We start from the raw sequence: 26,270 nt of genomic DNA, 5'->3' as shown, positions 1-26,270 counted from the left end.
CGCCACTTTCACTACTCTATCAGCGCGGCCTGTGTATATAGCACTCTTTGCGCGCGACGCCTACGTTATTGATCGCCGTACAGCAAGCTCGAGCTTCGCGCTGTATTATATTTTTCGAGCTTCGCCAGCGATATGTATATGCGCCGCTTTCAACCTATATATACGTACATCCTTCTTTGTATTCGATCGACAAATTATTTCATCGTCGGCTGGAATTTTCATTAAATATTTTCATAGCCCTCGCTTCTCCGACTGCGTCGTTTATTCTCCTTTTTTTCAATTTCTCTCCTCACGTCGCTCTTGTCTTCCAGTATGATCGAAACGTATAGCTTTCGAAAACCCGAGGCTACAAGTATGCTATCGATAAAATAGAAATCCTACCCAATGGTTTGCAAATTACATTTCCATTCCATAATCCAATTAATATTACATCGAAGCTCGATGCTCTTAAAAAATGCATAAAATTCAAATCAACTTATCGGCCAATACTGATTCGACAATTTTTCGACATAATTTTTAAATAATCGTTTTCAAGTTTCTTCGTACCATTAAATATTTAAACATTTAAATTTTCCAATAGCCTTGATATGTAGAAAAATTAATGAAACAGGTCACAGATTGAACGATGCTCTAATTTTTAATATGTTTTAATGAAAAAAAAGTTGGAATCTATTCGAACGTCTCCGTTACTTAACGTATCTGAATTTTGGTCAGATAAGCCAACAACAGCTGTGGCTACATATTTCAATCGTCCGCGTGGAATTTATCAATTGTCACTTTGACAGCCGCAATGATCTCGGTTGCGCAGGCAGAGCGAAAAATTATAATATGCAGTGATCTCAGTGTCGAACGCATTGCAAGCTCCCAGAGTAGTGCAGATTTTTCCGAGTGGAGAGGCTTTTTTCTGTCGCAACAGCGAGTGACAGCGCTAAGGTTTTCATTTCTGTTGTCAAATTGATATCAACGAAGCCTCGAGTGTCGAACGCGTAAAATCGAATAAAATAAGCTCTCGCGCTCATTTCCGCGCTCATTTCCGCGCTCGATGGGCAGCGGCAATACCTTTGCCCAGTATATGTGCGTCTGCAATCGCTATCTTACCATCCGGCACTATTTTACGGCACGCGCAGCCTAAGACAGTGCATTCTTTACTGAGGGAGAGCTAAGGTACCATAGGTATATATATTAGGTCTGCGCAAGAAGCGTCGGTGGCGCGGACTCGAGATTGAAGCTCAATACGACTCGGCGCTGATCCGTATCAGCACGTCACTTTATTGCGTTTGGGATCATCGGGTCGGGACGTCGGGACGTCGGGACGTCGATCGTTTAAATGTCCCGTAGCGCGACTACATTACGCTGTAAGATATAATGTGTCACCGTAGGTATACAGGATAATTTATATACGCGATGCGAGTCGCACGTCGCTGGCAACTTGCTTACATGACTATATTGAGATATGTATGCCTGTATAGGTGTACAGACGACATCGCGATGTAATGGTGTTGTATAGCAGTCCATATGAGAGAAAGCAAAACTGCAGAGAAGCGTAACTGTAAGCGACGACGAGCCGCTGTACTTATAACGATACATATAGGCAAGTGCGATGAGTTGACGAGCAACGATCTACTAAAACCTTCCTCCCCGCCACTTGGTCGAACCATATACTCGAGTCGCTGATCGCTCTCTCTCTCTCTCTCTCGTGCGAACTGCTGCTGCTGCCTATTCGCGAGACTGTCTCTCCAACTTCCAAGTTGCTGCTGCTCTCGCGTACGCAGCCGTACCGTTATTGTACACGCTATAATACGAAACCAGCAAAACCAGAGCTCAAACTCTCTCGCTCTGTCGTGTATAGGAACACATCTGCTGCTGATTGCTAAAAAAAAGTCATCATCTCTCGCTAGAGAGCGGATGATATGCATACGACTGTTACACTTGCAGTACCTGTACTTCTGACTCCGCGTATACTTTTCTCACGTCTCGCAGTGTGTGTTCGCCGTTGTGATTCGACATATTAACAGTGTGCTACGTATTCTACAGAAAATAATAATTATTTGGACGTTTTTTCGTCGTGATTTGTGAGTAATAATTCATATCGACGACAAGAGATTCGACGATTGATAACGACACGTATACTCGTAATAATACGCATACACACATACACGCATAAGCAGCTATCAAATTCGACGACGACATGTGCTGATGATGAGCTCAAGAATTCGTCGATTTCTCTCTATGCACTGACGGCTGTAAGTTTTCATTTTTATTTACTAACTATATCCATCTTCTTCCAAACTTCCATGCTTATTTTTCGTATTTTCTCGGCTATGTGTGAGAGCAGCTCCGCAACACGTATAGAGTACACAACTTTGATCTGCGACTGTGTTCAACACATCTGCCTCGCAGTTGTCATCTCGACACGATCATTAATGAATTAAAGTTTGGCCAAACCCTTTGAATTTTGAGTCATTTCTTTCTCAAATTCAAGCCTGAATTGCTGTATCATAATTTTGCAAACTTTTTGCATTTTTACTTAGAGATCTAACATCACCTTATCTTTAAATCAATTTATGTCACTCTCCATTTTGCCATACTATATATTCTTAATCTATTACATTTTGGTTCAGTTTTTAATCAACTATGACATCAGTAACATTGCAATCAGTAAAAATATGACACATTATCTTTGATGAAAAAGAGGTTTCATTAAATTTTAATAAAGCTCACTCGAGTTTTTTTTACTTTATAATATTTAAGTCAAAATTGAGATGAGATACATTTGCTTGTTTATTTTTATAATTAATTAGTACAAATATTTACATTGAAATAGTTAATAACTTTATAAACTGATGCTTATTTAGTGTAGGTTATGCAATTATATTTTCAGATTGTGAAATAGCTGTTTTTAAAAAATCATCAATTAAACAGAATAATTAATAATTAAAGCTGCAATTTTGAAATACTTTCTTCAATCATTCATAAAAAATTGATTCTAATTAACTAATTAAAATGTTTTTTTCTGTAGATGGTGTTATTGGATAGAACGTGGAAGTTGAGTAAATACTAACAAAACAGCATGTACATAAGCTTGGCTGTTAACAACTATAGCGTGGAATGAATGAAGAAGAACTTTTGAAGCGGTCTGCTGCAGAACGGGATAGAATATTCAGCTGCTATGACCGAGGTAGAGAAGGAGCAGAGATCGACCCTTGGGAAGATCCTGCCTATGAAGTGTACCATACCACAGACAGATATGGATTCATACAGTAAGAATATTAATTTAATTAATTAATTATTTTTTATAACATTTGTATAATCACAATGCTAAAATGATATTTTAGCGATAAACGGCTACCACAGAAAATGGACCAGAATGAAATTAAAACTCAATTTGTTGAGATGGAGAGATTAAAGAAATGGGATAAAATGACAAAAAATTGGGGAACAGTTGCTACAACAGAAAAATTAAGACGTAGAATTTATAAAGGTATACCAGATAGATATCGAGGTCAAGTCTGGGTACTTTTATTAGGTATTCATAAATTAAAAAGTGAAAATATTGGTAAATATGAAGAAATGTTACGTCTTGCCCGTCAGTGGTCTACGGAAATTAGGCAAATTGATGCAGATGTGGCTAGACAATACAGAGATCACATTAACTATAGGTAATTTAAAATTCAACTAATATTAACTTTAACAAATCTTCACAATAAATCAATATATTATTTTCTAATAATTCTTTTTAGGGAGAGGTATAGTCTTAAACAAAGGTCCATGTTTTATGTTTTGGCTGCGTACAGTATGTATAATATGGAAGTTGGGTACTGTCAAGGGATGTCTGTTTTGGCTGGATTACTTTTATTATATATGGATGAAGAGGAGGCATTTTGGGGTTTATCTGTTCTTCTTACTGACAAAAAGTACAGTATGCACGGTATGTTTATCATTTGAATCTATTTAATTTTTTTATTACAACTAGTAAAATGACTTCTTACCATTAATTTATAGGATTTTATGTCGATGGATTTCCGAAATTGAATCGATATATGGAGCACCATGACAAAATAATGCAAAGGTTCCTGCCAAAACTGAAGAAAAGATTGGACAAATGTGGCTGTGATTCTATACTTTATGCACTTAAATGGTTTTTTGTTGTATTCCAGGAAAGAGTGAGTATTGCCCAATTTTGAAAATTAAATTTTATCAACAGTTGTATAAAGTTACATCATTACTATGATTTAATAAAATAGACTCCAGTTAGCCTTGGATTGAGAATTTGGGATATATTTTTGTTGGACGGAGATCGGGTACTACCTGCAATAGCTTATACTATAATGAAGCTTCACAAACGCCAGTTACTGACAATGGATAGTCTCGATGAATTTTGTAATTACTTGCAAATCAAACTAGAAAAGGATTTCGGATACGACGACGACCACGTTATTTCTGCAGTTGAAAGAAGCATGGAAGAACTGAAACGCGCAAAGCTGGAGTATCCTGGTCCGCCATTGCCTCACGAGCTTCCAAAGCAACCGATCGGTACCTTCAAAGAGCCCACGTTTACTAGCAAAGTACAAACATAATCAGTTATTTGTCAAATGACAACAAATAACTTGACTGTTAAAATAATTGCTCAATCGTTATCAGGTCGGCAGAAGAGCAGACGAGTTTAGCGAAGCGCAGCAGGTAATGCGCGAGTCGCTGATTCAGCGCCGACAGACGGCTCTTATCGAAGACGAGGGTAGCGAGGAGCACGAGGACAGTGCGACGCCTACCGAGCTCTCGGCAGCCAGTAATCGTCGCATGCTCGGAGCCAACAATTGCGTGGGCGTCAATAGCCACGGTGGTGAGTGCGAGCAATCCAGCGATGATACATTATCTCCATCTAACACGACTGACACTGATAGCAATACTACCTCTATTACCAATACTAGTACAAGCATTATTACTTCTACCGCTAATGTTAAAGCCGATATCATTAACGAAAATCACAAAGACATGCCGCGTGACAATAACGTTAACGTCATCTTAATTCATAATACTCGCCTTTGAAGAGAAGTGTGTTAATTTTACGTTATTTATGCAGAATCATTGCTTTTAAATTTTAGTGCTCAAATGTCCCAAATTGAATCAATGTCTTACTCAAACAGAAATTATCAAAAAGTTTTTTTTATATTGTTAACAATTTTGGTTTTAAGGGAACACTGCTGTGGTTAAACAACAAACTCTTATCATACGTAACTTTATGTCGTAGTTAAAGCATGTATGCCAGGACACAGATTATATGTGGTAGTAACACCGAGCATGAGAAACATACTTTTTTCTTATAAAATTTCGTAAGAATAAAAAACCATATTTTAGTGATCATACTCAAAAATGTGAATCTATGTAGAAACACAAAAGTATAGATGCTTTGAAATTGGTACCCTTCCGATTTTGTGGACGAATTAGTTTTATCGCGAGGTCTCGTGTTAAGCTGGTAGAAGTAAAATACAATAATGTAAGCAAAGAAGTACCTAAATATACTAGATATTAAAAATACTTATATTTTTTAAAGATTTCGAACTCGAAAAAGATACGAGGAACTTACAATGTAAAAAGCTGTCTAACAGTAAGGAAATGTTCGTCAGTAACGATATACGTAAATTAATTTGAACGCTTACTTTATTATGTAAAAAGATAATATTAGTGCCTTTCGAGCATAAATTAAATTAGAATCGTAACATAAATATGTGTTGAAAATCAGTCAAAAATAATTGCATTTATTTAGTTGTTTATTTAGAAAACGTTGTGATTTTTAAAAAAGATCAAATTTTTTCGTTAGTTTTTTAGTTTGAGCGTTAAAAAGTGTTTTAAAGTTTGCTAGTATCATCTATCAAGTTTTACTTGTAGAGTGAGTGTTTTTTTGTAACTAATTTGTATATTTTTTATGTTTTACTAAATGATTATATAATGATGCAATAAATTACTCCAGAAAAATAGACGATCAATGTTTTCAAGCAATCCTCACTTTTTTTAAAAATGCATTTTTTCCCTTTCACTCAGTTTGTTTCTACGTGTACAATAATACATTCAACTTGCGAGAGTTATAATCATGTTTTGTATATCGAAATTATAAATCAAATTCATTTATTACAGTAATCGCTCATGACATACTCAACATTTTTGTCCCCAAACACAAACCATTAACAAAGTAGCAATTAGAAAACATTGAATAATAAATTAAAAAATGAGCATTAAATAAGCATAGAAGAAAAGGCCCTTAGTGTGTGTGATCTCTGCGCAGGGAGCAAGTTTTTGTTCGAAGCAGGCGACGGCGGGAGCAGCTTATCACCTCAGGGCTCGCGGCGCTCGCTGGCCGACACGTCCGTGACATCGACGGCCGACCTGTCGGTCTTTAGCTCGGCGACCCGTAGCCAGCCCCTCGACAATAGTCTGGACACGCAGTCGAACGCCAGCGTGGCCAGTTCGTCCGGCAGCGCTGGTCTGCAGACGCCCAGGGCTGGCTCGCATCAGCCCAGCCCGGACGTCGTGCGCATTTACGTGCCCTACGGTGGTGGTCCGGGCTACAAAGATGACTTGCCGAGGACCTTACCCAGGTCCCTGGACACCAACAAGATCCGCATCAAGGTCCAGGATCCAGATCAGACGCCAGTCGTTGAGAATCTCAAGCCCTTCGCGCTCGACAGTCCCGAGTACGAATTGGACATCAAGTAGATCGGTGAACATGAGTCATTTTGATCTTCAATTCGAAGCGATTATTGTTAATTAGTGTGTTGAAATGCTCATTGCGCCTCGATGTTCAATGCGAATTGTATAGCAGGCTGCGCTTTGACGCTGCTTCTGAGATTTAATACTTTAATTATACGAGTGAAACACGACTTTCTTAATGTATTTTATCATTTCTGCTGTATACTGGAATGAATGATTAAATTTTTTTGTCTGCATTTATGATTGATTTTATTTAATAAAGTACAGCCAATTTCAAAACAAATATATGATTAGTATAATTTACAATATAATCATCTTTATTGTTATATCCATACTATTAGGAACATACACGTGTAGCCAATGTATTCCATCCAAAGCATTATTATTATAAAACTATTGTAGCAGTTTTTTCATGTATTTATAATTTTTGGAATTAGTGATTGTGAAAGGAATTTCGCCATAAAAAATTTAGACTTAAAAAAATTTAAAAGACTAGTGACACTTTTTACTTATTTATTATGCTGCTAACTCCTAAATAATTTTGAAGATTTCAGTTTCATGAATTCTTTGTAAGCAGTATTTTATTTGCAAGATTTTGCTCTCAAGTCATGATTATTTTATTGTTAAAAAGACACTCAAATAAATGATAAAAATATCTAAGAAGAATATGATGAATAAAAAAAATAAATCAGAAAAAAATTGTTAAAAAAAGTTAAGATTTTACAGATAATTATTGATTTCAAAGTATTGGTGCAAATTCCAAATTGAAATTAAAATTTGGGCATTGCCATTTAATGATGGAAGGAATATAATTCGTAGACATATGCAGATTCAATTAATTCACAAAGGACTGTAAATTACTGGTATTTAATTTTATTGTTGCTATTGTTTAAATCATTGAAAGGAAAATTATAGATTGAATGTAAATAATATTTGAATAATCAGATAAAAATAAAAATTTGTACATTCAAAGTACAAACCAATTCTTAGTTTGTTGAACATGCAATATCTCTATAGGATTAGTGATGTAAAATTTGATGAAACAAACTATTTTTATAAAATGATTCAATTGAAGTATTTGAAAAATTAAAAAATGTGAAAATAATTGTCAATAAAGTGATAAGAAAATGAATTAGAATTTAAATCTTGTGATCGTTCGAAAACATAATGTTAAATCGGCGCTATCAATCGTACGTGAATTGTAGTTATCATCAACATGAGATCATTTTTATGAGCAAATATTTAATATTTTAATTTAAGAAAGTTTTAACCAATCGTCCAATGCTGTTCAACAGACATGGGTAAATATTAAGACGCACATGCATTTAATTATTCCAAATAATTAATCACGTTGCATATTGATAACTTTTAGTAAATAATACGCATATTTGAATTAAAATTTCAGTTCCATTCGAATTATCGTAATCATAAAACTATTTAATACAAAGATAGATCATAAGTTAACAGACTATTTTTTGTACTCGAGAACTAAAGTAATTTTTTACTTAAATCTATCGTATATAGTTTAAATAACGAAGTCTTAGCCTATTAAGTGATTTTTTTTATGTATGAAATTAATTATCCGCAAGTATTTATTAAATTTTTGTACAAGCAGGTGTACGCAAGCAAGTTTGACATATCATTTCAGAGAATGAATGTGTAAGATGATTTGCTTTTATATATATGAGAGGTTTTGAGGGCCACATTTGAAAAAAAAATCATATCCACTTGGAAAGTCACAAATAATTATATTTTTAATGCGACGCCAAAGTTCTGAAAATGTTATATTCAATCATATACACGTAAAAAATCACCGATCACCGTTAAATATTTTTTCTAATCATTTACAAATCACTCTATTGTCCAGTACTTATGAAAGAAAGATCGCAACGAAATATCGAATCGATAAAATTAAAAAAGAAATAAAAAGTTAACCCTCTAAAGCAATGCCCATGTCTGTTATATATTACGATAAAGTAAACAAATTATTAAGACAACACTCGATATTAAATGAAAACTATATTTTTTGCAATGCCGATCACAAGCGTAATTCGCGGGGCCTACTAGAATTCTTTGCCTTTCACAGCCGCATTATATATGACGAGTACACTTATGCGTATTACCGAAAAGTCGCGGAGCAACAGAAAAATTTGTGAAAATAAAATAGTGAAAAATAATCGTACTACGATATTTTCTCTCTATGAGCTATTAAAGATGCACTTCAGTTTTAATGAATAAATATAGAATGTAAAAACTTACATTGCACGATAAAAACTTTGTTGTATAAAATCGCCCGCAACGATGAAAATACAACGCCAAAAGAGAAAAAATTTGCATCGCAGCGAGATGGAAGTTTTATCAAATGCACGTATAAAAGAATAAACGAAAAAAGCTCGAAAAAGTTGAATCTTTATCAAGTGGAATTGTTCTTACTTTAAAAATTGTGAAGTTAGCGCACGATGCCTAAGGAAAGTGCGTTCTTACGATTAATTGATAAATGTACAGATTAATCTTTTCTCCGCAAACAATATAGTACGTAACACGGAAAAAAATGAAAATCATATTGATTCACAAATCGACTATGTATAATAGTACGATATTCGTATGTATTTATATGTGTGTACGCATAAACTACACGATAAAAAACATTTAAACAATATGTACTATAATCATTACAAGATGTTCATGTTAGCTTATACGTAAATGAGTAATGCCAGCTTAGCTACATATGAACAGCGTATGCACACGAGCTGGTGCGACGTATTTGTAAATATATTACTTGAGCGTCGCGTGATTAAACAAACTGCATTATATAATGTATTTATAAATAATGTACTTTTGTGAATATTTCAATTTCATCGTTACCCATAGTCAAGAGTCTTCAACTGAGACGTAATATATCTGTATCTATAATTAATATTAATGCTCTCGACCGTTGGAGACCCTCGGCGTTTGTGGATGAAGAAAAAAATTATACGTATTTTAAAAAAGTAAGAAAGAAACCCGTGTCTGTAGTAGATCAAAAGAGAATATATTATATACATATTAAATTATTGAAGTAATATGATACTCGTATATTATAAAAGGTTAGCCGATAGTAGTAACAAATGAGTCTCAAAGTGATAGATGAATGGGGATGAAAAATAAAGGATCAAAAAGTTTTCAAAGTCACGAATTTTCTATTCATTTACACATGCGAGCGTATGTTGCACTGATTTTTCTTTTGCCTAGCTTGTATTACGTGTGCCAATTCACTATTTTATTATTTTCAATGTTTACATTGTTTTCGTACTTTAGCATTTGAGAAATCAATTTCTTTTTTATTACGATAAATTAATTTCTCTGTAACATACACAACGAAATGTTTGAAAATTGATCCAAACAAAATTGAGGAGTGCACGTCGCGCTCCGAATTACTAGTATGTGGCAGACGAACTGCGATATATTTGTACGGATACAAGTATATTTTCGTTTGTTATGATAGTTTAATCATTATGCACTCGTAAACAATGCAATAAAGCAGTAAAGATTTGTATTTTCTGAGAAAGAAATTATTCATTTACTAAATTTCTTTTGGTATAGCATTGACACAAAATGAAATGCTCGTTATCCGTGTAGTGCTAAGCTCGTTGATATTTGCAATAATGTATTTGAAAATGTTGTAAAATTTATCAACAAATTATTGCAAGAAAAAAAGAATTGAAAGTACTTTATGTACTTGAATATTGAAATGCATTTTTGCTTTAGTTTTTATTTTTTTTAAGAATTCAAATATTCAACAATATAAAGCATATGAAACAGAGTACGATTTTGAATTTATGTGGGTCAACTTTTAAAAAAGTTTCTTGTACAATCCACATGTTATTCCTATTTCTGCAAGCACCAGAATCTTGATTGTAAATTACTTTCTTTCTCGTATCAGATTTATATAGTCAAAATAGCTAGTACTACAATTGAATATTGTTTCAATTAAAAAAAGTTACATATTATACAATTTTGTTGGATTTATTATTATTCTTATAAATATTTTTTGGTATTGTATTACTTACGTACAATTTCATACAAGATTATAGTTTATAAAAATTGTGGATTATTTTGATCCAAAAAATAAATAAAAAGTGTAATAAAAATATAAAAATATGAGCCTATCTTATTTACCCCAATAATTGTACAAACTGTTGAAACTTTTTCAAATATTTATAATATTTTTATTGTCCAAAGTCAATAGATTACTCAACTGTAGGATAACGTCAACGAGACCACATGTCTCAATGTGATAGTACATAAAAAGCTCTAAAGCAAAGCTCTGAAGCATTAAAAATTTTAAGTTTGTACAACAAAACAGCATTTCAGTAGTGCCAATTAACATTTTTAGCTACCGTAACACAAAGCTAATTTGACACCACATAAAATGTGTATTTGCTAAACAATTCATCGAGGAACATTTTTTTGCCCGCTAAATGCTAAGTTTATAGCATTTTGCGCTCTTGAAGGGTACCCCTTCCTATGCTGCTGCAAGCTCCGCGCGTTTACCGAGCAAAAATTTCGCAGAGATCGTAAAACGTAAATAATACCCGCGACATGTTTATAATAGCTCTCGATGTATTATATGCCAATACGCAGATGACACATACACACACGGCCAGTTAGCGAGAATTTCCCTTAATTATTTCGAAACAATGATCGTACGAAAAACACCTGGGGTAAGAAAAGACGGAAGGTCGGATGGAGGGAGGGGCATTGCGTTGGGGTGCGCGGCTGTTTTTATCGCAATTTTTTTCCCGACGAAGGTAATGTTTTATTTGTTGATTTTTTGTTGTTACGCTCTACCGAAAGCTACTCGCATGGAATCTTTTCCCGAGTGTCAATTTTGTAGGATACAAAAAATAATAATAATATTTGTTACAAAAGGTTTCAATTTGAAATTTTGGTTGATGGAACAGTCTGAGTAAAAATCAAAATTGTCCTGCATAAAAAGCTCTACAGGTGTGCTGGTAGACAGTACAAAGTCCTTGGGAGAATTCTGCTTTTTACATCGTTTGACACGTGTCATTATTTGTGCATCGTAGCTGCATCTGCATTCCTGTAAAATATTTCGAAGGTTTCCTCTCTTTCAGTTCCAAGTTGCTAACTATATTGTAACATTCCAATGGGCATTCAATTGTCATCGTTGAAATGTTCAGCCGACAATCCGCAGCTTTCGATGTTTTTACACGAGCAAGGTTGCACGAGATGAAAATTCACTCGACCCATCAAGAGCAACACGTGTTTATGCATTACAAATGATCAGTAAGAGGCATCAACTAGTGGCCGTTGCTGCCGACAATAGAAATTATTTAAGTACGTCATTTGCCAGATGACCTCAGTTAGATTTCTCTATTCGAGTTAAATAAAATAAAATTGGGAAGAAATAGAAATTGTTATAACTGCTTTGTTAACTAATAGAAGAAAGACGATATGTAATTGTTTCATCTATTGTTTTAGATGTTGTTTCTGGTTTTCAGCTTGCTCACGCTTCTGCTATATTATGCGCTCTTGCAGTTTATGTTAATTTGAATTTTTTTAAATTATTATTTAAATGCTGAAACTACTATTAATTTCAATAAATTTTTCTTTTCTATTATAGAATTTATTAATTATTTTTCACATATCTTTTATTCTTATCAAAATGCTACGAAATGTGAACCATTGTACATATTTTTTGTCGTGTCTGTAGTTCCCTTTTTAATACCGCGAAAAGGACAAAGGTCTGGTCTTTGTAATTTGCATGAATAAGCGGTTTGGAGTATATCTATAGCAAAGAAGAAGCAATAGGTTTCAATGAAATTCGATCGGCAGAAATGTCTCGTCGGATAATGATTAATAAATTGGTAATATAGTTGCGCATCGCTAATTCCAAATTCATCGCCGTCTCTCTAATAAAAAGCTCGCATCGAAAATGCCGTTCATGTATTATAATTCCATCGAAATGTGTGCATATCATGAGAGCAGTGAATCGTAATTAGCTGCTCAATCCATCGATACGTCTATTACACGAGGCACAAAGGCGCTTTGATAGAGGCTTCTGCGAGGCTCTCTCTCTCTTTCCTCTTGGGCTGTTATTGATTGTGCGGGTGTGTATATATACGTGCGGCTAAAACGTGACACGCGCGCACAATACCTACGTTCACAATAATATAACTGTATATAGAAGCGAAGCACGGAGGAGGCGAGAGAGAACTTGAAGCGCGGCATAAAGTTTGGAGTTGCGCGCGCCGCGATCGTGATCGCGCACGAGTACAGGCGAAAGCTGAAAGCTCTCTCTCTCTCGCTCGCAAGTCGGACGCGAGCAGTCAGTGCCGAGCTCTCGCGCTCGCTCGACGTCTCGTTACGTTATCGTACACCCACCAGTCCTGCGATACATATTTACGCGTGCGACGATACGTTCGTATCCGAGTCCTTCGCGAGTCTCTTTTGATCACGGGCCAGCGGGCCGATAAGCGGGCCCGAAAGAGCAGCGGCACACTGCGGCCGAGTCTTCATGAGGGCCTTCGTTCAGCGCCGCAAGGAGCGAGGATGACGTCGACTTGCACGAAGACGAGCCGAGTGAGAATGCGACTCGCCATCGCCGTCTGCTTGCTCGGCTCCTTGATCATTGGCGCGCAGGCCGATCTCGAGTTTTACAACCCAAGACCTGGTGAGTCTCGAGTCGAGCTTTTCTTCTTCCCCCTACGAGTGTTACCCCCCCAAAATTACTGATTCAGCTGCCGAACGGCTAATCCAACTGTTGGGGATGCCAGGCGGTCTATGTATAAGTGGCTTAAAGCGGCGGCGGCGAGAGGAGGGGCTGAATTTCACGCGAGGGTGGCCGTGCGTGACGTAAATTCGCGACATACACATGCCAATTGTCTGTATACAAGTGTACGTGTACGTAAATTCGGCGCACGCGACGAGGCTTCGTCTGCGACGCGTCGTGCTTCAAGAACGTAGACTTGCTTGCTTAGACTACGAGGAATATAACAACTACCCGTATGTTGGCTCGCAGACGTCGCATGGAATGTCGAATAAACTCGCTGCTCGTTCGTGGCCAGCGAATAAAAAATAAGAATCAAGTACGCGTTTGCGGACGAACTTGTGGGGGAAGCACGGAGGTGTGCACGCAACGATATCATCGATACTGCAAGCGCATCGATTAGTCCCGATCAAAGCTCGTCGTGATCCGATGAAACATGTGCCACTGCGCGTGATGCTCGCGATAAATATATAGGGCATGCACAGCATCGAAACGGCGACGTACGCATTCATTGAAGAGCTCGTAGTCGATCAGTTCTCGGCGTTTCTCGCCAATTGCGCCCAATTAAAGCCTACGTTCGCGGATCCAGTGCAGCCTATAAAGGCACGCGCTGTCGTCTCGAGCCGATGCTGCAGCGCTACGACAACGTATAGATATGCAGTGGCACATTACACGCAACAGCTGTATTATTCTTCTCTCGGCGCAATACACGATGGTCCGTCATATGGTCCGCCGCGGCTGTTGCGATATCATTATTGCGATTCGCTCGGGGCTGTTGTAACAACTGATTGTTTCTCTTCCAATTCATCCGCACATTCGTGCTCGATGCTCGTTGTATATCATGTTGTATCATCGGAAGCGAAATACGAAGAGCCGAAAGTATGTGTCGCTTTCGCACGCATATCCTTGACTCGTCCGGAATTTATCAGCGCGGCGGGATTTATCGCGCGCCTCCCGACCCAATATGTCGGCGCGTATCGCCTATACTCCCTCTTTTTCTCGTCGATTCGCCGAGTTATTAAAAGATAACCAATTTAATGATTTTTTTACTTCGCTGAAAACTGATTATCGAATTTTACGCCGCTTAGGATGGGGAACATTTTTTTATTTCATTTTATTTTTATGCTAAAGATTCGAATGAAGATGTCACAATTATTGCGACTAATTTTTCTATCAAAATAAATGCATCATTCATCGTAAAACATCGTTACGAAAACAATTGAGAGAATCGTGGAGAAAAAATAAACTTTTTATACGCTATCAGCCTCTAGAAATCACGACGCGACGCCGGCATATTGGTCATATATTGCCACTGTTGATATGTGCGCCGCAGCTTCTCCAAATGTCAATCGTGCCCAACGACACGGCATTCACGAGCACAGCTGCGTCGGCATTTTTATCGTCTTTTTTCTTCTCCCTTTTCTCTGGGTACCGTCTCGTCTGCATATATATATGGGTCAGATTCAGAATTTTTCAAATAAAGCTGCGGGCGAGGTTCACGGATTTTCCTGAAATTTTGGCATGTTATAGTACATGATAAAAAAGTGCCAAAACCAAAATTTTGGACCCCCCTCCCCCCTCCTACCCCCCTCCTCGCCTATAGACGTCCATTTTCTATCTATATTTTTTCTGAAGGCCTGAAGCTATTAAAAAATCTGAAAAAATTCATGAAGGTACTTTTTAACAATCCAAACAATCTGGAATTGTTTCAGATTTTTTGAGTGCTTCAGGCCTTCAGAAAAAATCATTGAAAATTTAAATTATTTTATTTTCGGTGAAATGGTTCGATGTACCAGACCGGAGTATTTTTTTCTGAATTCTGACGTCAAAAAACGATTCCTTGAATTTTTTCAGAATTTTTCATTCATGTCCATTCAGCCTAGAGCTGAAAAACCGCTTTTTTTCACGAAAATAATTTTTTTAAGGCGCTACAGAGTCTCAAAAAATCTGGAAAAATTTTTTTCTCATTTTGTTCATCAAAATACATAATCTCAAATTTTTTCAGATTTTTTAATTGAAGGCGATAGCGTCTGGAGCCGAAAAACGTTATTTTTAACAAAAAAGGTTCCTGGAACCCGATGGTTCCGGTAAAAAAATTTGAAAAAATTTTTTTTGAATTCCTTGTCAAATTTTAATAAATTTTGACCGTCGCAAAATTTCGATTGGAGCTTCCTAGCTCATTCTAGAGCATAACAAAGATTAATGCGAAATTCTGAAGACATCTGAAAAAAATTTAAATATGATGAATGTCTTCAGAATTTCGCTCTAATCTTTGTTATGCTCTAGAATGAGCTAGGAAGCTCCAATCGAAATTTTGCGACGGTCAAAATTTATTAAAATTTGACAAGGAATTCAAAAAAAATTTTTTCAAATTTTTTTACCGGAACCATCGGGTTCCAGGAACCTTTTTTGTTAAAAATAACGTTTTTCGGCTCCAGACGCTATCGCCTTCAATTAAAAAATCTGAAAAAATTTGAGATTATGTATTTTGATGAACAAAATGAGAAAAAAATTTTTCCAGATTTTTTGAGGCTCCGTAGCGCCTTAAAAAAATTATTTTCGTGAAAAAAAGCGGTTTTTCAGCTCTAGGCTGAATGGACATGAATGAAAAATTCTGAAAAAATTCAAGGAATCGTTTTTTGACGTCAGAATTCAGAAAAAAATACTCCGGTCTGGTACATCGAACCATTTCACCGAAAATAAAATAATTTAAATTTTCAATGATTTTTTCTGAAGGCCTGAAGCACTCGAAAAATCTGAAAAAATTCAAGATTGTTTGGATTGTTGAAAAGTACCTTCATGAATTTTTTCAGATTTTTTAATAGCTTCAGGCCTTCAGAAAAAATATAGATAGAAAATGGACGTCTATAGGGGAGGAGGGGGGTAGGAGGGGGGAGGGGGTCCAAAATTTTGGTTTTGGCACTTTTTTATCATGTACTATAACATGCCAAAATTTCAGGAAAATCCGTGAACCTCGCCCGCAGCTTTATTTGAAAAATTCTGAATCTGACCCATATATATATGCCGTAACTCTACAACTCTCGCGTACGTCTCTGCGGCGCATGTTGCACTTTTATATTTGCCTTGATTGCTTTTACAGAGAACCAACTCGTACGGAGCTTTTCAAAGGGCACGCGAGATAACGAATTTTTGCACTCAAGCAAAATTCCAAGCTTACAACACCGAATCCTATTAGCTTGCTAACGATTGCTGCGCGTTGCAGCTACGACTAACGAAAGAATGTTGAAATTACGAAATTTTATTGGATTTTCTCGCGTAAAGGACGATTTTTTTTGCAGTCGTTGTCACGGTTGTTCGGTAACAATAGTACTTTGAGTAAATTCGTTTCACATGTCGTGCGTCAAACTATGGATTTTTCTCTCTGACGCGTGTCTTTGAAAGTGGGTTTTCAATAAAATGTTATTCAATATGGACGTTTGATCTCAATGAAATGGAATTTTTCTCTCCGATAAGTTGTTTTTTTTCAAAATATATCAACAATATGAATCAAATATATTAATTCTATTTGACAATCAACGTTTAAAAAAAATTCGTTGATAAAAAATATCATATTACACCGACTGAAATTTGTAACGTACCCGATGTATTTTTGCCAAAAGCCGAGCCGAAAGTCGGCGGGAGCAGCAGCAGCCTCGAACAGCTCGTTCGTTATCTCGAATCACGGCGTCAGCAGCGCAGCCATCTGTCCCATGCTCCGCTCCAAATCGACGAGGACGACAACGACGACGACGACGACCCCGAAGGTGGCGAGCTCAGCGAGGAGAACACCGACGACGGCGACGAAGACGACGAAGAGCAGCAGCAGCAGCTCCGACGCCGACAGCAGCACCTGCTGAGCCTGGCGCTGCAGAAGCAGCGGGGACTCTTCAGGGACGATCTGCCGGAGAGGCCGAGCATCATCGACGCGCTCCAGAGGGAGGCCCAGCGCGACCCCCTCGAGTACGTGCGCGAGCTCGACAGGCAGAGGCTGCTGCCCTACTTGGAGTACGAGCCCGCTCCGAGGGTCAAGCCTTATCCTCTCAAGGACGAGATGAGGGTAGGCTCTCAGAATTGCTCGATCGCTCGACCGTCGTGATTCAAACGCTGCGAATACTCGTGCTCTTTGTTCGCAGGCGCGCTTGATGCCGTCGCAACTGGGAAGCGATCCTCGCCTCGACTATCCCGAGCCCCAACAGCAGCAGCAGCAGCAACACGAAGTGGCCAAACATCCCTCCTTGGAGTCCGTCCTGGCGCGTAAGCTCGAACTGATGGCCGCCATTGCAGCCGCGGCACGCATGCATCAGCTCCGGGAGCGGCTTCAGCAGCAGCAGGACGAGCAGCAGCAGGCCAGACGTCGTCAGCCCGAGTTCACTTTCTCCTTCGGCAAAGTCGCCACTGGGACGGATGACGACACGCCCAGGCCCTTCGCAGTGGCTCCCAACGATCCCCGATACTACGAGGAGGAGCCTCCACTCGTTGATCAACGTGAGACTGATCGACTTTTTTCCAATTATGACTTGTCTGCATTTGGCCCTAAAACATCTTTTGTTTCGATTGCAGATACGGACGAGGAAACGTTGAAAATGTCGCGATTCGATACTCCGGCCGAGCAACATCAGTTGCAGCAGCAACAGCAAAAGCAAAAGCAAACTATAGCTTCGGAAATGCAAGACGAGAATTCGGATTTGCAAGGGCCGCGGCAGAGCATAAGTGTTACGAATAAAGCGATAATCGAAGCGACCACATCACGGAAAATATGGAAGAGCGCGAGAGACGAAAACGAAGCCGATTGGCTACCGGAAGTCAATGTGGGACCGGTCACGAGCTCGTTCGCCTTTGGCATGCTGCCGGAGCCGCAGAGGCGTGCCGAGCACGATCCTCTCGTCGTTTCGCTCGACAAGGACGGGAGCAACCGAGATCTATACTTCATTGGTAATTTGACAGACAGAGTTATTTCCTTATTTTCATTTGACTTTCGATCGATGCTATGAAATGAAACATTTTTTCCAGTCTTGGTTGCGGGTTGCAGTGCTGCGGCGATGTTCGCCCTCGTCCTGATCAGCTTGACTTGGTGCAGGTACGCGCTTGACTTTTTTTCTTTTAAATCCGATTAAATCGAATACTCGATGTAATTGCGACTCGTTCTATTGGTGTGTAACACAGGCTGAGACGAGATTCAAAGGCTGCCGCCGACGTGGATTACCCGGCTTACGGCGTCACGGGACCGAACAAAGTAGTCTCGCCCTCGGGAGATCAGAGACTCGCTCAGTCCGCCCAGATGTTCCATTTCCAGCATCAGAAGCAGCAGATCATCGCTATGGAAAAGTAAGAAGCTCGTCGATTTCCGATGATCTAATCGATATCTAATCGACTTGGATTTTTCTCTTTCAAGATCGAGCAATCAGGAAGCGGGCTCGGTTTCGGAGCCGGAGAGCGACGAGGAGAATGACGAGGGTGACTACACGGTCTACGAATGTCCGGGTTTGGCACCGGTAAAATCGGCAATATCCGCAAAAATTTCGAGGATGAAGCTTAATCAGTGCATTTTGTTATATCGATGTTCTTTCTTTTCTACTTTGCAGACCGGAGAGATGGAAGTTAAGAATCCGCTCTTTCACGACGACTCCGTCACGTCGCAGAAGTCAAAACCTCGTCCCAATGGCAAAGACGCTTAATTAACGATTGATTGCTATAACACACACGAGCCACATACAGACACACACCTCAAGTACCTGTAGCTAGACTAATTGCCGAGTACAATAAAAAACAAATCAACAAACCATATATGCATACGACGAACTTAAGTCAACGCAAGAGACGCCAGTCCAACTATATAATCTACTTCAAGAAAAAAATCGTCCTTAAATATTAATTGAATGTTGTGATGGGATGTTGACAGCGTGTATCTTTCTTTCTTTCTTTTTCTTTGCTACTCGTCTATTTATTGTGCACTGTGGCCGTATCTTAATTGTTCGTGTTAGTCTGCGAGCTGATGCAGTTCGTATAATGTCCCGCAATCAGAAAAAAAAACCAGTGCAGTATATACTTACATATAGAGAGCAGATACACGAGTACTAATTGTCGTCGTATAGCTAACAAAAAAAATTATGTGTTATTGTGTCAGTGTCATGCATGCGTATATCTTACTCGAATTTTGTTCAAAATTCATATCTTTACCAAATCATACGCTGGCGAAGCTTTACAAATTCTAAAGACTATAAAATCGTCGCCCCGAGCGATATATTTAATTCGATAAACGATCGATGCTCCAAATTTTACCTTATGTACCTCTTCCAAAAAATATGGGCTTTCGTATGAATTAGGGTCTTAGATAGAACCTTGCATTGGCGTCCATTATACATGTCTATGGCTAGCTAAAGCTGGAGACACCGACTCATAGCTTATTACTGTGCATTATTGAATTTAAAAATCACGTTGAGCTATAATTTAATGCAGACATTTCTTCGCCAAATACTTTCTATTGGACATGTATTTGTGAAAACAATCAAGCAGCATTCTACGATCATATTATTTCTTCAAATTAAAATTATTGCTCGAAACTGTAAAAAATGATATCATGAATTCGCGAGGGACATTCTATTAACAGTAAAATATGTGTGGATCTTTTAATTAGCGTTAATTTTTTTCTAATGTGTATTGGTAATTTTTCTATTTACATCGAAGGATAAAAAGCAACAGAGCAGTCCATGAAAGTGCCAAAATATGGCATGCTGCCTTACACTCAAGTTTATTTTTTTACCATTCATATCGATCAATTAAAGGCATCAAATAATTGTTTAATGTTTTGACTAAGGATTTTTTCATTGAAATAAAAGGTCTAAAAATTATTGATGAATAATGTCAGAAATGAATCCAACCGATCAGCGCTGGACGCTCATGATAGAAGAATATTGTTGCATTGTAAGATTTGATGGATTAGAGGAATGGACAAAGTTTAAATGAATTGATGCAATTGCTTCGAAGATAGAAAAACTTAATTACGCAATATCTTCATTTAATCCAGTTGATTGACATTGCCATTTTACGGAATTATTTATTTTCAAAAAATTTTATTTATTGAAAAATAATCTATAAAGGCTATTGAAAAAGGAAATTAAATAAAAAATGTTTATGAAAGTAAGGTTTATAAAAGGAAAAGATAGAGGCAAAAAAAAACAATTTGAAAGCTCTTTTACATTTTTATGTTTCGAATGACTGAGAAATATATCTATTTGAGAAAAGTGTTTATTTTTCAAAATGTATACAGCTTTGATGCTTGTAGTCAAGGGAACCTAACACTGTACAATAGAGAGAATAAGTGAGAAGATATATAAGGCAAACCAGGTTCTAGTAAACTAAATAAATTTTGCAAGTGTATTTATTGTGGACCATGTTTTTTACACAAACTATGAAGTAATTGTATATGCGCACTTTATTATTTTAAACATACTACACTATATGTCTGATGAAATATGAATAACTTGAGTCAAACAAAAACTTTAGAAAAAACATTCATGATTATCTATACATCTGCTGTAGATATCTTTTAGATGAAGTTATTGATAAATTTGAAGGAATTTTTTGACTGATTAATTAAATTTCGATTTATTCATATTATCATGATTATTTGAAAAATAAAAAATAAATTAATATTCGATTGACTCGATAACTTTCCGATATCATACATATGTAGAAAAAAATATCAATGTACAATATCCTAAATAAAGTAAAAAAACGAGAGGAACTATAACTGTTGGCTGGTCATCCAGGTAATAAAGATTTTCATTCTATTGAGAAATGGGTTTGAAATAATTATTTGATACCATGCTCATACTATACCATTTAATTTAAGGCTTATTCAATAAACTATGAATTTTGAGTTTTTCACTCGTTTAGTGTTGAATAAACAACTACAAGTTTGTTTTTCAATTATATCAACATTTTATTTAGAATAGAAGTTTGACCTCATTTTACATATGGTAGTTGCTTTTTACGTTTTAAACTAACTTTAAAATTCATAAAAGAATTTTATCTTTTATAATGATGAATAATAAAAACGAATAAACAAAGTATAATGAATAGGTACAAGTGTAACAAGAACTTAAACCTATAAACGTAATTATTTGTATGAAAGGCAGTCACTCAATAAACATAGAAAATAAAATTTAGAATATATTTATATATCGATCTTATAGATTATTTCATCACTTATTTACATGAATAAAAATTCAAAGAAGAAGGAAAATCAACAGTTAAGAAATATCACTCGTTTCTAACGAGATAAAAACTTGTCGTAAACGTCAACAACTTGCAATGTATTTGTAATATCATTAGTAATAATTCACATCTGTAACAGAAATTATACACTCATCCATCTATTACGGTTAAATGCATTGATTTTTAAAGTCAGGCACAATCTACAGGTGCCAAGAAAAATTTATAAAACAACACACTTAGGGCAGTGCACAATCAATTAATTTTGTTGTAGTTATAGTTTCTTCTAATCAATTTTCTTGAAGAATCGATTTGATTTATCGACTACTGGTCTTCCATTAATTATGACTTGCGGTCCAGTGTAATACCGGAAAAATAAACTACTACCTCTTTTCAATTGATTACTGCGAGACAGATGTTTCCAACAGTCTGTCCAATCAGCATAAACTGGCATCATTGGCAGTTCACCTGCCGTTAATCTTGAAATGTAAAAGTAATTTTTTTAAAAAAATTTTCTTAACACTAGTAGTTCATTATTACAAATATGAAAAAATTATTTTCGTACCCGCATTTGTTTACCGCCATACATTGTGAAACCACTAAGAACGGATAGGTAAATGTAGATGCCAAAAACTACAAAAAGTGGTGTCACATTAGTGTTTATGTAAGTATATTGGTATTTTTTTATTTATTGTACTTACTGTCACTGTAGCATTCATAAAACCTCGTAATTCTCTGTCATGAATGAAATATTTATTGAGCACATACGTTGAAGTGTTGACTATAACTAGAGTAGTAAAACTAGCGACAAGTTTGGGAACTAGACCAGCAAAAAATCCTGAGATGCCATTTTCTTTGTAAATTTCTCCAAAAGATCCAATTATTGAGCTAAAAATGTTTCATCATGATTATATTGATTCAAATGTTTCAAAAATTTTATCATGTAATACTTACTCATATTTTGTTTCACCACCTACAAACTGTGCCATCATTCTTACAGTTACCACTTCCAATGGATGACTGCAAACAATTGCAACAGTTCTTCCTATTAATGTTCTAAAAAAGTCTTGTACATACTTCTTGTCCCTGTGAAAAACATAATTTTTTTAATACAAAATGAATAAAGGTCCTTCTCCAAATAAAGATTAATTACCTTTTATGATCTTCTAACTCATCGATAGGTACACTGTCATCTGGTTCGTCTTCAAACTCTACTGAACTGACTGCCTTATCATAAGCTATGGCATAAATAGCATTAGCACATAGCCTAGGAGCCAAACCACGATAGCAACCAGTTAATCCATCAACACTTTTGATGTAGCTCACTTGAACAGACAATTAATAAAATTAATTTTTTTGGTTTACATAAATTACATAATATAGTGATCACACAAAAATTTAGTAAAACATATATAAACTAAATATTTTTAGTTTACAAAAAAATTAAAACTTCATTACAACTTTGAGAGAAAATTTTAATACAATATAATAAATAGTATTATATTAATGCTCAAATAATTCCCCTGCCCCACAGGTCTTCGGGTCTGGGCGAATGCGGGACAGTAGGGAGGGGGGTAGTTAAATCTCCCTGCGCACGGGCTCCTAGCCCCCTGCAGGCCCTTCTAAGAAAGTGTAAGGAGAGAGAAAAAAAAAAATAAATGTGCATCTAATAGAATCTTACAGGAATGATCAAAACCTGAATTAAACGCACGTTTTATTGAAAATTAAGTAATTTTTTAGTTATAAATGATCTATGAATTTTGAAATTCTGAATTCAGCATTACGTTTAAATTAATATTCAATCAATAAAACCACTGTACTTACCGTACTGAAAAATATTTGGTAGGCCAAGCACAGGTTTACCGAAAATTGAAGTAGTTTGTCTAGGGTCAATTGGTTCATATCCAATCTGATGCATATAAAAAATAATTAGTTATTTTCTTACACCGGACGAGCAATCGGCAAAACTGATGCATACATTTTTTGACATTTAATCATGAAGACTTACTTGAATTAAAGTTTTGGCATAATCTAGGGGATGAGTGACAACATTTAACACTATGCGAAAACCAATTTTCGACCACACAGGCTGGTCGTCCTTCTCCATGATGATGTCTTTGACGTAGGCCAAGTGATTGGTCGCAATCGAATAATCGTCAATGTTGACGAAGCTTCGCATAGACCAATTGTCGCGAGAACTCAGGATCTCAAGCAAGCTCAACGCACGTACCCTTAGTCGTGGATAAGTAAATAGAGGATCATAAAGTTTAGGGGTAAGGAAGATCGTAAGTGTACTTGGTTATGATTGCACATAGGCAGAAAATGTTTCTAACCAATAAGCGTGCTTGAGAAGAAGCGAGATATTCGAATAACCGCAGTAACTGTATGACCCACATTTGCGGGATGTCGGTCAAACTTACACAGCGACCCGGAAAGCAGGAAAAGCTCTGCTTTGGAAAGATTGCAATTTACATTTTCCAAGCAAAATCATTGTTCATTGAAATGAACAAAAAGCACTATGATTAAAATTTTACGAACCGCAATTTTTTAAAAGTTAAATTTAAAAAAACCGCGCAAGAGCCAGAACAGCATCAGAACACTGTTTTTATTTGTTGAGCATTTGTTGTATAATTAAATAAATTGATTTAAAAACGAAAATAAGACTTTTCTTTTCGATAAAAATGTTTACTTCAAGTTGACAAAGTTTAAACAACCGTTACGAACGTGCGAAACCTTGCTTACTTATAAGTTTGGTCCAGAAAATTAAAAAAGTATTGAATTGAAACAAAACTGCTTTTTTTGTATTTTATTATTTTCGTCAATGAAACGTTTTCTGCAATCCATTACGATTTTGTAACTTTGTCGAGCGTACACGTTAAACTTTTTAAAAAAAAGTTTCGAGATTAAACCACGTGCTTCAGTGCTTTTATTGTAATGTACGATTTATATCGTAAATTTGATTTTGATTAATCTTAAAAAAAAGGATGATTGCTTGATTCGTAGACATCTTTTACGTCGAATGATTGAGTGCGTATCAATGTAAAAATCAAAATTATTCTAACTATTATTTTTTTAAATTCATTTATTTGGATGATGTAAAAAATTTGCAATATTTAATAACATCTGACGTAAAACAAGAGATACAAATAATTCTTATTGTCACGAGGTTTTAAGGGACCGTACGATGTGTAATATGCACCGAGCTTTCGTAGTCCGAGCTTACGGGTATTACCTATATGCAGGTACAAATGGAGATCGTGTTTATGCGTGTCAAGGATCTCTAGTCTTATTCGTCAAAACCATGCACTACCTAACGTATAATACGTAATTCACGGCAAAATAGTAAATTGCTACGGACCGCGTTTACAGAAATGTGTGCGCTCTCTCGAGATTTTCGCACAGCTGCAATTATTCATTAACGACTGGAAAAAAATATAACGTGTTGAAATGTGGTCGGATACTCGATGGTTTAGCCTACGCGCGACATTCGATATTTTTCCACCTTTTTACCTTGCTTTTTCTTCTTCTCTCGCTGAGAGAGCACATTAAAGAAATGACGCGTCGCGTATGTATAATGGGTTTACCCCTCATACCAAATGCCGATAAAGATGCTTCACATACAAAAGAAATTTCGACTACTCAAAGAATGAAATTGATGAAAAAGATTGAATATAAAAGGGGATGAGGTTTCAGGACAAGAAATAATTAACAAATACTTTAATGCAACAAAATTTTTTTACCTGCTACCAAATTTTAATCACTTAATTCATATTATCATAATCATTTGTCATAAATAAATTGTTTGTAATTTATTATATTAACAATAAATGAGTACGTTTTTCGTTTTTGGCACTGCTACAATATCGGTGAAGCTACGCTTGTGTGTATAGATTTATTTTTATTACATATATCGTGAATGGCATAAAAACTTTTTTTTGCATTTAAAAAATGTTTTTTTAAATAATTTCGGACGTCTTAGTGTTGGCGTAATTTAAGCTTCAAAAGCAATGTCAATAATGCGCAGTATTTATATTTATTATTATGCAGTGAAAAATTATAAGGCACAATATTTATTAATGTGAAGTCACATGACGAGCCCAAAGTTGCTTCCTAATTTTCATTCATTCACAATTAACATCCACATACTAGATGCTTTAGAAAATATTACATGCATTAAATTGCTGTGTAGTACAACTTTTTCTAATTTCACTTACAATGCACTGAATATTAAATATCCTTATACTTTTAGATAGAAAGCTAAAAACTGTACCATTGAATTTCACTTATAACGAGAATCTAATTTCGAAACCATCGGAAACTTACGTTATTTAAGATTATTATGAAATTCGTTGGTATATGTACTTGATGGTATTTTTGAATGTAGAAAATTGGTGCGATGGTGTCGTATAAATTCTTACGATACATTGACGCCCGTTTTATTATGTAAGAGTCAAGTAATGTCCTGTAAACGCCAAGAGGAACACTTTATAAAAATTGGTAAAATTTCAGAATTATGAAAATGTTCAACAGCCCCAACAATTTTGAAATTTACCGAGTAGCGATCACAAAGTACTTTATA

General features: G+C 36.3%; 3 protein-coding genes across 3 annotated transcripts; 2 read left to right on the top strand and 1 right to left on the bottom strand.

The window, feature by feature from the left end:
• Positions 1 to 1,675: 1,675 nt before the first annotated feature.
• LOC106655247 (USP6 N-terminal-like protein) lies at positions 1,676 to 6,941 on the top strand. Its single transcript, XM_014375550.2, has 8 exons — positions 1,676 to 2,243; positions 3,020 to 3,260; positions 3,336 to 3,659; positions 3,741 to 3,928; positions 4,003 to 4,163; positions 4,245 to 4,565; positions 4,642 to 4,840; positions 6,281 to 6,941. The coding sequence occupies exons 2-8, from the start codon at positions 3,109 to 3,111 to the stop codon at positions 6,709 to 6,711; spliced, it is 1,776 nt and encodes a 591-aa protein (XP_014231036.1). The 5' UTR covers positions 1,676 to 2,243; positions 3,020 to 3,108; the 3' UTR covers positions 6,712 to 6,941.
• A 6,074-nt stretch (positions 6,942 to 13,015) lies between these two features.
• Positions 13,016 to 21,275, top strand: LOC106655249. The gene is made up of 8 exons (XM_014375554.2): positions 13,016 to 13,381; positions 17,098 to 17,534; positions 17,611 to 17,962; positions 18,038 to 18,409; positions 18,488 to 18,554; positions 18,641 to 18,802; positions 18,870 to 18,969; positions 19,060 to 21,275. The coding sequence occupies exons 1-8, from the start codon at positions 13,261 to 13,263 to the stop codon at positions 19,150 to 19,152; spliced, it is 1,704 nt and encodes a 567-aa protein (XP_014231040.1). The 5' UTR covers positions 13,016 to 13,260; the 3' UTR covers positions 19,153 to 21,275.
• A 361-nt stretch (positions 21,276 to 21,636) lies between these two features.
• LOC106655250 (mitochondrial carrier homolog 2-like) lies at positions 21,637 to 24,151 on the bottom strand. Its single transcript, XM_014375555.2, has 7 exons — positions 23,700 to 24,151; positions 23,516 to 23,600; positions 22,845 to 23,016; positions 22,646 to 22,777; positions 22,393 to 22,579; positions 22,257 to 22,324; positions 21,637 to 22,170 (listed from the first exon to the last, which is right to left on the bottom strand). The coding sequence occupies exons 1-7, from the start codon at positions 23,868 to 23,870 to the stop codon at positions 21,978 to 21,980; spliced, it is 1,008 nt and encodes a 335-aa protein (XP_014231041.1). The 5' UTR covers positions 23,871 to 24,151; the 3' UTR covers positions 21,637 to 21,977.
• Between the last annotated feature and the right edge of the window lie 2,119 nt (positions 24,152 to 26,270).

This window comes from Trichogramma pretiosum, unplaced genomic scaffold (assembly GCF_000599845.2).
Source record: "Trichogramma pretiosum strain Unisexual culture from Peru unplaced genomic scaffold, Tpre_2.0 scaffold2, whole genome shotgun sequence".
Classification (NCBI taxonomy): Eukaryota; Metazoa; Arthropoda; class Insecta; order Hymenoptera; family Trichogrammatidae; genus Trichogramma; species Trichogramma pretiosum.
The sequence above is the reverse complement of the archived record's forward strand: the minus strand, read 5'-3'. Positions and strand labels throughout refer to the sequence as shown.